This window comes from Symphodus melops, assembly GCF_947650265.1.
Source record: "Symphodus melops genome assembly, contig: scaffold_446, whole genome shotgun sequence".
NCBI classification, from domain to species: Eukaryota; Metazoa; Chordata; class Actinopteri; order Labriformes; family Labridae; genus Symphodus; species Symphodus melops.
In genome coordinates this window covers 3,709-14,179 of record NW_027636575.1, presented here as the reverse complement: position 1 = coordinate 14,179, position 10,471 = coordinate 3,709, and the positions used below count along the sequence as shown (strand labels likewise).

Below are 10,471 nucleotides of genomic sequence, written 5' to 3'. Positions count from 1 at the left end.
CAGGAGTCTCAGGTCTTAGCGTATGTGTATTGTGATATGATATGAATATGTCACACACACACACACACACACACTCTGCACAGTTGGTCCAACTTGTAGTTTGGTGCACACAAACATGGCGTGCACATTCCAGCTCTTGGACATGTGTAAATAATGAGGGACAAAATGTTTTTCTTGACATGAAGCAGAGACTTTCTTCTTCCAGTTTAAGAACAGACGCAACGTTTGGATTTCAGTTGCACAACTAACTGTATTACAATGACACATTATTCCGGGCTGTCTCTGTGTGTCTGTCTCTGCTGTCACTTCAGTCTGTGCAGAACAAAAAGCAGAGCAGCAACACGGTGACTCAGAGGACTGAAGTTTCATCACTGAGGTCAGAAATGCCCGCGGCGTCTTTCACTCACTCTGGGTAACCCGGGCTGATTGTATTATCTGCAGCAAATGGATTTAAAAGCTTTACTTTATTGCGCCAGAGAAAGCAACTGCCATGAACAATTAGTGGTATGATAAACATGCAGGCACGCATAAACACTGACGGAGGCGCTCACACACACACACACACACACACACACACTGTAAATGCATAGTGCTCATGCAGACACACACTTTCTGCCTGAAACTGGAGCACTCGTCTCTGTGTCCTGATTCTAAATAGCATTAGCGAAGAGGCTAATTTAATGAAGGTTAAATCCTGAGAGACGAGCGTGGAGCGCACAGATTCCACCGCACCGCCAAAATGTTTACAGACTTTCACTCCGAAGCGGGATTTAAAACATTTCACACATCACAGTTATAAACCTTCTTCAACAACGCCGCGTACACGCCGTCGCTCGCTGCCACTCTGGTCGATGGGCGTGCCGGGGGTCTGTTTCACTGGACAGGAAGTATCGTATCATTTGTTTGGTATCACGTCTGTCGTGGTCGTTCTGCCGTTCTTCCACGTCGCAGTGGGAGGCTCTTTGTGCAAATATAAAATCCCAACGAGACGAACGCTTGTGTCTGCCTGACGTCCAAAGACTTCACAGCCTTTGGTATTTAGCGGTTTGCGTTTTCCCCGATAAATCACTTAACTGATTAACTGATTATCTACAGTGATTATAAACCCAAGAATCAAACATTCAAAGTCATAATAAAGCCATAATAGAAGCACTGAGCAGTGATTGGTCTTCTCTCTGTGTGATGAGATCGACCAATGAGATGATCTCTTCACGTGAGGACAGTGTGGCGGGCTGCACTTCTTTAAGACGCTACTTTTGGGATTAGCCATCGGATTGAGGTCAAGAGTTACGAGCTGAAGAATTACAACATGAACGGAGTCAATGGATGCAAAGACGCTCACACACACACACGCTCACACACACACACACGCTCACACACACACACACACACACACACACATCCCAGACGTCCAGCCTCCACCTTCAGACTGCGTCGTCCCTTCAACAACGCCGTCCTCATTCATGCACGGCGTGCTCTGACCTCCACAGCAGCGGCGAGGAAGAGTGGACAACTGGAGCTTCTGATCCCAGCTGCTCTTTAGTGAAGCGTCTCCACAGAGCAGCTGACTGATTGAAGTAATGGGTAACAGCATGTTGAGGGGACTCTGGTCGACTGTGTTGTGATTTCATCAGTTTAGCATTTACAGCCTGTTTGGTTCCTTTGTTTGTTTTCTTTTTATTAATAAAGTTATTATTAAATGTAGAGACTAACACAATCAATCCCCATGAAGCCAGAACACTGGATATCACTGAATGTAAAGGTTGAACAGGTGACCTCTGCTGTGATTGGCTGGGATCACTTGTGATGGACACAAAGTCATCATCGAGGGCTGTTTATGTTCGCAGGAAGTGAAACTGCATGTTGTCGATGTGGTCGTATGATTGAAGGCTTTAAGAAGTCAGCAAATTAATAAAAATAAAACATCTCTTTCCTGCTTTCACCGAGTCACAGAGATCGTTAAACACACAGAACAAAAGAACCTCAAACTGGGATTATCCAGAAGACACCTATAACGTTTCCATGTAACACCACTGGTTGTTAATTTATGCAGCAGTTTAAAATGGAGAGAGGAGAAACATGTTTGAGGGGATGCATGTGGCGAGACGTTTGCATCAGGACTGTGAATCGTGCAAAGAGACGGAGGAGACTTCAGAAGAGTAACGGTGCGTTCAGGCGTACACGTACAGACGAGTCTGCAGCCTGCAGCCGTGTGAAGCCTCCAACATTTACATATTCAGCTCTGATTGATCAGATTCTCCCTCGTTCCGCTTCTTCACGGGGAGACGAGGTTTCTTTTTCCAGTCCGGCGTCTTTTTTCAAATCGAACCTGACAATGAACAGCTCTGCATTTAGATTTTAAAGAGACGTAGTAAACAAACACATTATTCTGTTTTATTCGAGGAAACGTCTCTTTACGTTCTCGTGTTGATATGCTGCAGCTCGTTTGAGTCAGTGGATTTACATCAGTGTATTTTGGCCTCACATTTGTACAACAGGCGGGGCTGGAGACGTGTGTCCATCTTTATACACAGTGAATGATTTGAAAGACATTATTTACAATTAGCTGCTTTCTCCCATCAAATCGCTTTCAAAGTTGCTGAAGATCAAAGTGAAGAGAGTCACACCTTCGCTAAGTGACAACGTCCACTGTTGAACTGCAGTCCCTCGAGTGTCCACTGGAGGCGGGCTGAAAACTGAGGAACCTTCATTAGGTATCATATTAAAGCTGAAATGACTCGTCTGTGACAGTTAGGCATTAAAAGAGGCGTGGCTGATTTGACGCATGTTGGCGCTATTAGCTAGGAAGCTAACGGCTTCACTTCCTGATTTCCTGATTGGTGGACGCAGCAGGAAGCAGCCGAGGGTTTACGTGTCCTTGTTGGCATCGTTTGTGCTCTTTTCATCTTTTGGAATATGCTCGATCATGAAGACGTCATTCGCTCGCAACGCCGCCTCTTCGCCGACCTCTCCATTAGCTGGAGGTTACCGCCGTCGCTGGGCTTCGTAACGTTCCTTTAAAAAGCAGCGGGTGACGTCAGTGGGTGTGTTGTAGCGTCTTCGGTCCACACACTCATCTCTCCCTGACACTGGGGAGACATTTTCAAAAGTTTATAGTTTACTTCAGATTTTATTTCTTGTTTAATTTGTGCACAGGTTTGTTTTTTCATTTTAGAGGGGAAATGAATGTGTGAATTTTTCCTCGGGGTGGATCGTCTTCATCTGTCTTTAGACGAGTCATGACGAAGAATCAAACTCTCAATTGACTGACATGAGTCATCGTTTCTTCTTTCTCTGCACTTTCTTCTCGGCGTCTTCCTCTCCTCCTGTCTTTACCTCAGCCCTGAGATCTCCATGGAAACAAGGTTTAGTTCAGTCAGCAGAGATGCGGAGACAAAGTGAAGAGCGAGCGAGCGAGAGAGAGAGAGAGAGAGAGAGACAGGAGTGGGATGAATCGAGTAAAAAAACCTCGGTGAAAGCACAGAGTGTTTTGTTCTTTTAATGTTTGTGGACATAAAACTCCCTCCGGCTGCAGAGCCGGACCGAGAGAAAACGTTTCAAAGCAAACGAGCGTCACAGTGGGGAGTCGTCGTCTCGATATTAGACCGAACTTTCCCAATCACAGATTCAATTCTTCCCGATCGTACGGTCACTCAGCGTAGAGTCAAATAGTTTCACTGAAATAATCTGATTAGCGTCACGCAGGTCGGATCTGTTCTAACGAGCTGAAAGAATTCACAAACAGGAAGAGACAGAAGTCTGGACAGGAAGCTGAACAGTCACACAAACACGGTGCACCTCGTTCCTCCAGGGGAACGCTTGATTGGTCAGCTGATACCAAAAACACCACGACAACATGTCTGCAGGTCCAACTCACTACGGTACGATGGAGACAACAAACCTTCTAATAAACAATGCAGTGTGCAGCGTGGATGCACGGAGCGGCCATGTTGGATTTGAGCGCAGGCTTCTGAAGGTTTTCCAGGAAGGAGTTCCGACTTTGAGAGGCGAATCAGACTCAGTCCCCGCCGGCGCTGCGAGGGCGAGGGCGTGTTTTTGTCTGTGGACCAAACAGGACTGGACATAAACGTGTGCTCCACCCTGTGGAGTCTTGCAGCTGACCCTTTATTCAAGTCTTTGTCTTGGTGTCACCTTTCTTGATTTCACTTCGAGGGCATGACTGATGAAGCGTGTGCCTTTCCTCACACTCATAGAGCCGCTGCGTGCTCTGCTGGAGCTCAGACTGTAAACTGGCGCTCAGATATAATCCAGCTTCATCGCGTCTCTTTACTCTCAGCAAAGAAACATCGAGATACTGCACAACCTTCCATACAACAGTTTCACTGACGTCCGCTGCAGAGACCTCCCATGCAAACGTGTGCAACTCATCCACATGAAGAACCTTCGAGCTGCTCATTAATCATGTCCAGTGTCTCAGACGACTGAGGACCTGAGAGGAGTCAGTGTTGGACAGAGAAGCTGAAATGTCGTTCCTTCATTCAGCCTCTTTGACTCACCTTGCATGCAGAACTTGAGCTCCTTGGCGTCCGTGACGGTGCTCGATGGCGTCATGTAAGGAACCTTCTTGCTCATGCGGTTGTAGTTCCTCCTCTTCTTTGACTCGCCCCACAAGTTGGAGCCGCCGTGCATGCTGGGAATGTTGAGGACCGCGATGCCTTCTAAGGAGGTGTTACTGAGGTCTAAGATGATGCCGTCGCACTGAAGGAAGAAAAGACACAAAGAATGAGACAAATGATCTCACAACACAAACAGCCTGAGTCGTCTGCTCATCAGAACTACAGTCAGCTGCCGTCGTGTGTTTTTGGAAGTTTGGATTCAACGACCGTGCAGAAGCACCGCACAGATTTTCTCTCCTCCCCGGCCTCCACTGATCCACTCGCCCCGTTCTGCAGGAGAGAACAACGCCGTGTGTGTGCATGATGCCTGACTCTGCGTGTATGTGAAGCTCTCTTGCACTTCAGCAACACTTGAACACAATGTGAATTCACAGACTGCAACACTAATATGCAGCACTGCAAAACGAATTGGACTGTTTTAAGGCGTCATGGCGGCGGAGCTTCATGTTACACAATCGCACTGCAAAGACGTTCTGCTAACTGAGCTCATTAAAGGTACAGACTGAAAGTTTTAAGGTAAGATGAAACAGCTGTCTACGCTTTGACCTATTAAAGTGCTGGATTTACTTTGGGCTGATGGATCACCTGGACAGGAGCCAGGTGTGCAGGGTGTGAAGCAGCACAGATCTAAAGTCACCACGTTTGGCAGTCTTGGCCGGCCTCTGAATTATACGGCGTCTCGCCTCATTGGATGTCATCGAGCAGAAAATCAACAACACATTTCTGTGACTCAGCACTCACGGCTGATTCGTACTGACTCGAAGCAGGACTTCAGCGCACGCCCACAACATGCAGGCGAACAACCATCATGTACTGTGTGTGTGTGTGTGTGTGTGTGTGTGTGTGTGTCATGATCCTCCATGATAAGTGGAGGGAATCATTCCTCGTGTTATGATCATTAACTGATCGTAGAATGAGCTGTGAGCAGATTTAAAGTGACTCAGCCCCGTCTCTGAGTTTGAACATTTCTAGTGTTCTATTAAAACGAACCGAGCTGATGCTGACAAAAGGACAGTCCAACACTTTTAGGAAATGATTACTCAGCGCTGCACTCACACCAGGAGGTTCCACCCAGGGTTATATTTTAACACTGTAGTAATTATTAAAGTGTGTGAATGGCTGCTGCCCAACATCAGCCAGCGCCTGTCATTGAGTGCATAACGACCACGAAGATTTACACGGAGACGAGTTCACGTTTCGCAGAGGGTCATAACAGCGCTCCTGTGATGTCACGCTGTCATCTCAGAAACCTCCTTTTTCATCTGATACTGGCCTCCCTGATTTCAGCCTCTTCCTGAACACTTCATGTTATCTGCTGACTATTCAAGGCCACGCCTCCCCCAATGCACACTCTCCTCTGATTGGATTGACTGGATGTTAGCTTCCTAGTAGGCGTGCCCTTGAAAGAGCTGCAACGTTCTCCAGTTTTGTTCTGATACTTCAGACGTCAAGTTCTGTCCGCTGGAGCAAAAACCAACAAACTTCTTTTTAAAGGAGCAGTCTGTAGCTCCGCCCCCTAGTGTTTAAAATGTGTACTGCAGTCTAAACTCTAATCATCACAGAGAGCTGCCCCCCCCTCCTCTCACACAGGTCAGCATGTGGTGGACACTGTAGCTTCAGTGTTTAGCCAGCTCAGCATGTGGTGGACACTGTAGCTTCAGTGTTTAGCCAGCTCTGCATGTGATGGACGCTGTAGCTTCAGTGTTTAGCCAGCTATGCATGTAGACACACTGTAGCTTCAGTGTTTAGCCAGCTCTGCATGTGGTGGACACTGTAGCTTCAGTGTTTAGCCAGCTCTGCATGTGGTGGACACTGTAGCTTCAGTGTTTAGCCAGCTCTGCATGGGTCTGTAAAGCTTTCTGCGTTCTAACCTCTCTCCATGTTTCATCTCCAACATTGATCCTAGTTTGAGCAGCTTTCTGCTGCTGGAGCTTATTAGAAACATGCAGAGGCTTTTTAGCTCGGGTACAATCACTTCTATCTGAAGCAGTTCCACTGCCCGCTTCCATCGCTGCAACACCTGTTCACCTGATAACTGCTCTCATATCTGGCAAACCCAGGGGCGTCCAAAACGGCCTTCAAAGCCCCGCCTACCTTCTCTGGTCCAATCAGATCCAGAGCATTCAGGAGCAGAATCTATGAAGAGATTCTTGTTTCCAGGAAGACAAAATATTTTTGCCAGATATTAACAGGTAGATTCTCATATTTCCCAGAATCCCTCGACTTCTTGAATATTTTCGTCTAACTAGAACTCTAAACAACAAACCCTGAAAGTGGATTTCTTTAAATGAAGTGTCAGCCGCTCGCTGTAACCTGTTTACTGCTGTGTTCTCGGGGAGTCTCGCTGTGCTTTACACACCCAGGTGACCCATTATGCAGCGCTGCAGCACAGAACCAGGCAATCAGTGACTTTACGGAGCGTTCACTTGATGACGTGCTAAATATAACCCGTCTCGTTAACATGGGGGAACTGCTTTGTTGTTCATCTACTGAAATAATAGAAAGCTTGTCTCCCGCGCTCTCATGCAGCAGGTAGGTAGAAGTCTCTCACAGGACGTCTATGAGAAGAAGTCACGTGTTCTCAGAGAGACCTGGGACTGACCTCCTGTGACCTCCGACCTCACCAGCTGTGTAGATCATTGCTGATGGTAAATCAAGTTACCTTCACGTGTGTTAAATCTCTTCTAACGCGTTTTAACAACGACTTCTGTTTTTTCGTTTTTCTGATTTTTCCCACTGCTGCGCTCGCAGCAGTTCAACTCTCCAAACGGCGCCACCCTTGTCTAAGTCACTCTTCGCTTATTGACGGGTCAAAAATCAAAAAGGGGCGGGGCTTCTGACATCAACTCTGTCAACAGCAACGGCGGGGAAAACGAATACCTGACTTTACAATGTCATGGGGACATTTCTTTGAATTGAAACAGACTATCGTGTGTGTGTGTGTGTGTGTGTGTGTGTGTGTGTGTGTGTGTGTGTGTGTGTGTGTGTGTGTGTGTGTGTGTGTGTGTGTGTGTGTGTGTGTGTGTGTGTGTGTGTGTGTGTGTGTGTCTCCTCCTGCCACTCACCTCCACCTCGATGCATTCGTTGAGCTTCTTGCAGGTGGCAGAAATGGTCTCAGTGGTGCCGAACTCAAAGTACCACAGCTTGTTCTTCATCCTGAGAGGAGACACAGAGGACACACACGGCCCGTTTGGGTTTTTTTAAATCACACTTTACAAAACATTCTCAGTCCGAACACGTGATTAACAGCTGGAGGCGGGATTTGTTTGGGCTGCACCCGACACATATTGAAGCTGTCCGCTGCCTCGGGTCGTCTCAGAGAGCTGACAGCTCGGAGCAGCCAGCGGCCGTGTGAGCAGAGAGGTCAGCGCTCCTCAGACGCAGCCTGAAGGCGTTTTAAGTGGCGACGCCGGCGCTACACATCCAAAGCATCTGTCACACGGCCGCTCTGAGCTTCACTCTTTCAATGAGACAAAGCACACAGTCACCTCGGCACCCTCATGATCACAGCTGAAATGTCAACATTGCCTCTGGAGGGGACACACGGGGGAAACATGGCCGGTGGAGACTATAGGATCAGGGTAAATATTATTGTGATTCACGGCGTTCACAGCGAGCCACAGGACGCCACGGTTCATGTCTGCCCTGAAGCTGATTGGTCAGAGGTGACCCGATGACCGGATGCTGTTTTTCTGCTCGTGTCGTTCGGTGCAAATTCGGGGCTGAAGAACAGAGTTTAATGTCAAAGTGAAATCTGTGTTTGTGCACGTCATCTTCCAAACGCTCCGATGAGACGCAGAGACAACGAAGACGAGCGAGACAAACTTCTTTACCTGCACCAGGTGTGGACGTCTATCTCGTCTAACAGCATCCTGACTACAGGTCAGAGCTACAATGCTAACTCACTTCCTGCTTTAAGGACTCATTCCTGCATCTGTGTGTGATGAGAGTTTAAATCAGTCGACTTCACCGACAGGATATGAAGAAGGAAGGAAACCGAAAATGAGCAGAAATTAGCATTTAAGGAATTCTGCCTGATTTCAGTCTTCAGTCTTCTGTAGACGGATCAGCTTCCACGAGTCAAGTTTCAACATGCAGAAAGTCGAAACAGCTCCGACATCGTTCAGCCTCGATTCCCCGCTAACAGTCAGAGTGGATTTGTCCCGTTTGGGGACTAAAGAAGACTTGAACCAGATCTTCTGACCTCCAGCATGACTGCAGTGTGATATAACAGAGTGTCTGTTAGCACGCTGCTGTCACTCACAACACTGATATTGACACAACAGCTCCGGAGCACGGTGGCGTACGTGCCGAGGTCGAGAAGCGTCCACGCGGTGAGACGAGCTGTCACGCCACCTTTGAGTCATGAAACAGAATCTGCACGCCGTTCCTCGGGCGTCTCGTAGTGACATGAACATATTTTAAGGTCGAGCTCTTGGAAGCGTCTCGTCTGTCATCTCTCACACGTACGGCTCCGCCCACCCGACTGCAGCACGCTACGAAGACGTTACACTTTATGAAGTCTGGCCCGTTGGAAGCATTTGGACCGGGTCTGGTCTCAGACTGGGCCGACTTCTGACACCTTCGCGGTGTTACGGTCTGACACGCCCCCTGTCTCGGTCTCGTCCTGCCTTGGTCTTGGTCTTGGTCTTGGTCCCTAAATGTCTCGGTCTGACTCTGGTGATGTCGGGACTTCAGTTTGCTGTGATGTCATGGCGTCTTGCTGTTTGACCCCGTGACTGTTTGAAACGTTAAATTAATACATGAAGCATTAAGAAGTGTTTATTTGACTTGTTGGTGAGACGTCTTAATCCGCTGTACTCGCTCACATGTTTTCCTCGCTGCTAATTGTCTCTGTGTCCCTCGTTCTCCCTCGCTCACCTTAATGCCTCCCCAGAAACCTGCGCCGCTGTCAAATCAGGGGATTATGAGCATGTTTGAGATCACAATTAGGAGCAGTTGCGATTCTCAACGAGGCGAGCTGCCTAACCTCATTAAGCTGCTTCCACTTGAGACGGACTGTAAAAAAAAAAATGCAATTAACTCCTGTTTTCAGTCTGTGGCCGACTCAGAGTGCAGCGGGGAGACGCAACACGTCCGTAAGCCTTTCCTCTCCGATTCCCAGGTTTCTGCCCCAAATCTGTCAGAACGCCAGAACAAAAAGGATCTTCAATAATCTTTAAAAAGGTTGTTTCTTCCTGATTATGAGGAGACAAACATCTTACCGTCCGCTCACTCGGTGTGTGCTGAACTTTGGGGATTTGATCGGTAACCCGGGTTTTAGTGTTTTCACACAGCGGCCTTTCAAGAGTCAACAAAGACAAGACGGATTTCACGCTGTTTGACGTTTGTTCACGAGCAGATCAAGTTCATGACTTGTTAGAGTGACTTCATCCATCCATCTTTACCCGCTCGGGGTCGTGGGGGCCCGGCTCCACCAGGCGGTCCGGTCCGGATCAGTCCTATATGATAGCGTGTAAGCTGAACGATGATGACATCTCAAGAAGGAAGGAGGAGCCGTGTTGATATAAAAACATGTCCCCCCCCCCCCCCCCCCGTGACCCCTCCCTTCAGATAAGCATCTCCTGTAATCCCTAATATGAGCGGTGACCTCGTGACCCCGACACCTCTTCTCTGCCCCCGCTGCACCTCCTCTTCGTCTTGAGGACTCAGAACACGAGGTGGCCGAGGAGTCACAGAGGGCGAGGTTTGTTCTGCAGCTTCAGGTAGAACCACAGGAGGGGTTCTGGAGGGGGGGGGGGGGTCCGGACTCAGCCAGAGAGAGAGCGGGTTTGAAGCCTCCTGACAAACTCCCACGCCCACCTGTCAATCAT

The 10,471-nt window shown here is 48.3% G+C and overlaps 1 protein-coding gene across 1 annotated transcript; it reads right to left on the bottom strand.

Moving 5' to 3' along the window:
* Window positions 1-4,434: 4,434 nt before the first annotated feature.
* On the bottom strand, window positions 4,435-7,951 carry LOC306819345 (diacylglycerol kinase beta-like; the record flags this gene model as incomplete). The annotated part of the gene is made up of 2 exons (XM_079373129.1): window positions 7,703-7,951; window positions 4,435-4,719 (listed from the first exon to the last, which is right to left on the bottom strand). The coding sequence occupies exons 1-2, from the start codon at window positions 7,790-7,792 to the stop codon at window positions 4,435-4,437; spliced, it is 375 nt and encodes a 124-aa protein (XP_079229255.1). The 5' UTR covers window positions 7,793-7,951.
* Between the last annotated feature and the right edge of the window lie 2,520 nt (window positions 7,952-10,471).